This window comes from Arachis ipaensis, chromosome B05 (assembly GCF_000816755.2).
Source record: "Arachis ipaensis cultivar K30076 chromosome B05, Araip1.1, whole genome shotgun sequence".
Lineage (NCBI taxonomy): Eukaryota > Viridiplantae > Streptophyta > Magnoliopsida > Fabales > Fabaceae > Arachis > Arachis ipaensis.
Genome location: NC_029789.2, coordinates 118,298,054 through 118,299,417, shown reverse-complemented (window position 1 = coordinate 118,299,417; position 1,364 = coordinate 118,298,054). Strand labels below are relative to the sequence as shown.

The 1,364-nt window shown below is 34.8% G+C and overlaps 1 protein-coding gene across 2 annotated transcripts in view; it reads right to left on the bottom strand.

Annotated features, from left to right (window-relative positions):
• The window catches only part of LOC107643896 (protein NUCLEAR FUSION DEFECTIVE 4), a 5,739-nt gene extending 4,657 nt beyond the window's left edge, over positions 1–1,082 (bottom strand). For both annotated transcript variants that reach the window (XM_016347645.2, XM_016347646.2), the window contains exon 1: positions 291–1,082. In XM_016347645.2, coding sequence (XP_016203131.1) covers positions 291–758 — 468 coding nt within the window. In that variant the 5' untranslated portion in view covers positions 759–1,082. The remainder of the gene's footprint in view (positions 1–290) is intronic.

The window sequence follows — 1,364 nt, the reverse complement described above, 5'->3', positions numbered from 1 at the left end:
AATTTCACACTATTAAAACCATTAAAAATACTAATAATGATTAATTGATAGCTACAAATTACAAAATATGTTACCCTTAACACTACTGTTCATATAAAATTATTAAGTTAGAAATTCACCTGCAAACTACAGTTAAAAATTATTAGATAATTTGAACCAAATTATTATTTAACAGTTATCAATTATCCATTTCATAATATGAGTTGTCACTGCTTGTTTACGTTGAAACTCACTTACAGTTGTGCATACCTGAAATTGATAGTTAACAACCGCATAGTTTGATAATTTACCTTCATGATGCCCACAATTGTTCCCCTATAGTCAGGGAAGTTGTGGACGCCGGTGACAACATTGGAAGTGTTGAAGTATCCCTGAGCCTGGGCTGTCACGTACATGAATAGGCACATGATAGGCACGGGCACCGGAGCGATAACGCCCGCAACCGCTGCCCACATGAGGAAATAGCCCAAGAAGCATTGGGCCGAGCCCAATAAGTGGATCAGCCAGGGCCCGTTAGCTGTTCGGCGCGCAGCGAAGTCGTAGAGAAGGCCGCAAAGGACACCGGCGTTGACCCCTACGTCCTTCCAGACAGACACAGTGGTGAGAGTTGACTGATCGTAGTGCAGCGTTGACTTTAGGGTTTGGGAATAGATTGAGAAAGTGTAGAGTGATCCGCTGCTGCACTGAATCCATGTGCTCGCCACCGTGGATATCCACTTCGATTTCGCGTATGAGCTCAATTTCTTCCAATCCATCATCACTTTGGTAGATTGATTTTGAAGTTCCTAGGTTTTTTGACATTTTTCAGTGTGTCGGTTGTTATTCTGAAGTTTTAGGGTTCAATCAGGTAATGACGCCTGTAAAGTCGGACGCTGTTCGTTTTGCCACTTGTTAGTTGTTACTATTGTAGTATTTGAAATGGGCTTAGCAACTTTATTATTTTTCAGTGTGTTGGGTTCTTTCGTGTTCTCCTTATTCCTCTTCTCTGTATGTTCTACTTCTGTTGTGTTAGTGAGTCATGTTCTGTTCTGTTATGTTACGCTGTTGTTACTTGTTACAATGATGAGAAGGTGATACTGTTAGGCTGCCTTTGTTTTCACCACACAAAGACAAACTCAAAATTGTGATTATCCTAATAAAAAAGATATTAACAAATAATTTATTTTTTATTTTTTTTATTAATCATTATTTATATTAATTTTTTATAATTATATTTATTATTATATTTTTTTTAAAAAAATTTAAATAAAAAAATAAATTAAATTTTTATAATATATTCTAATTTATTATCAAATAAAATATAAAAATACTAATTTTTGTGTCTTAATTTTTTGTATTTTATTTTTTATATTTTTTCTTATTCT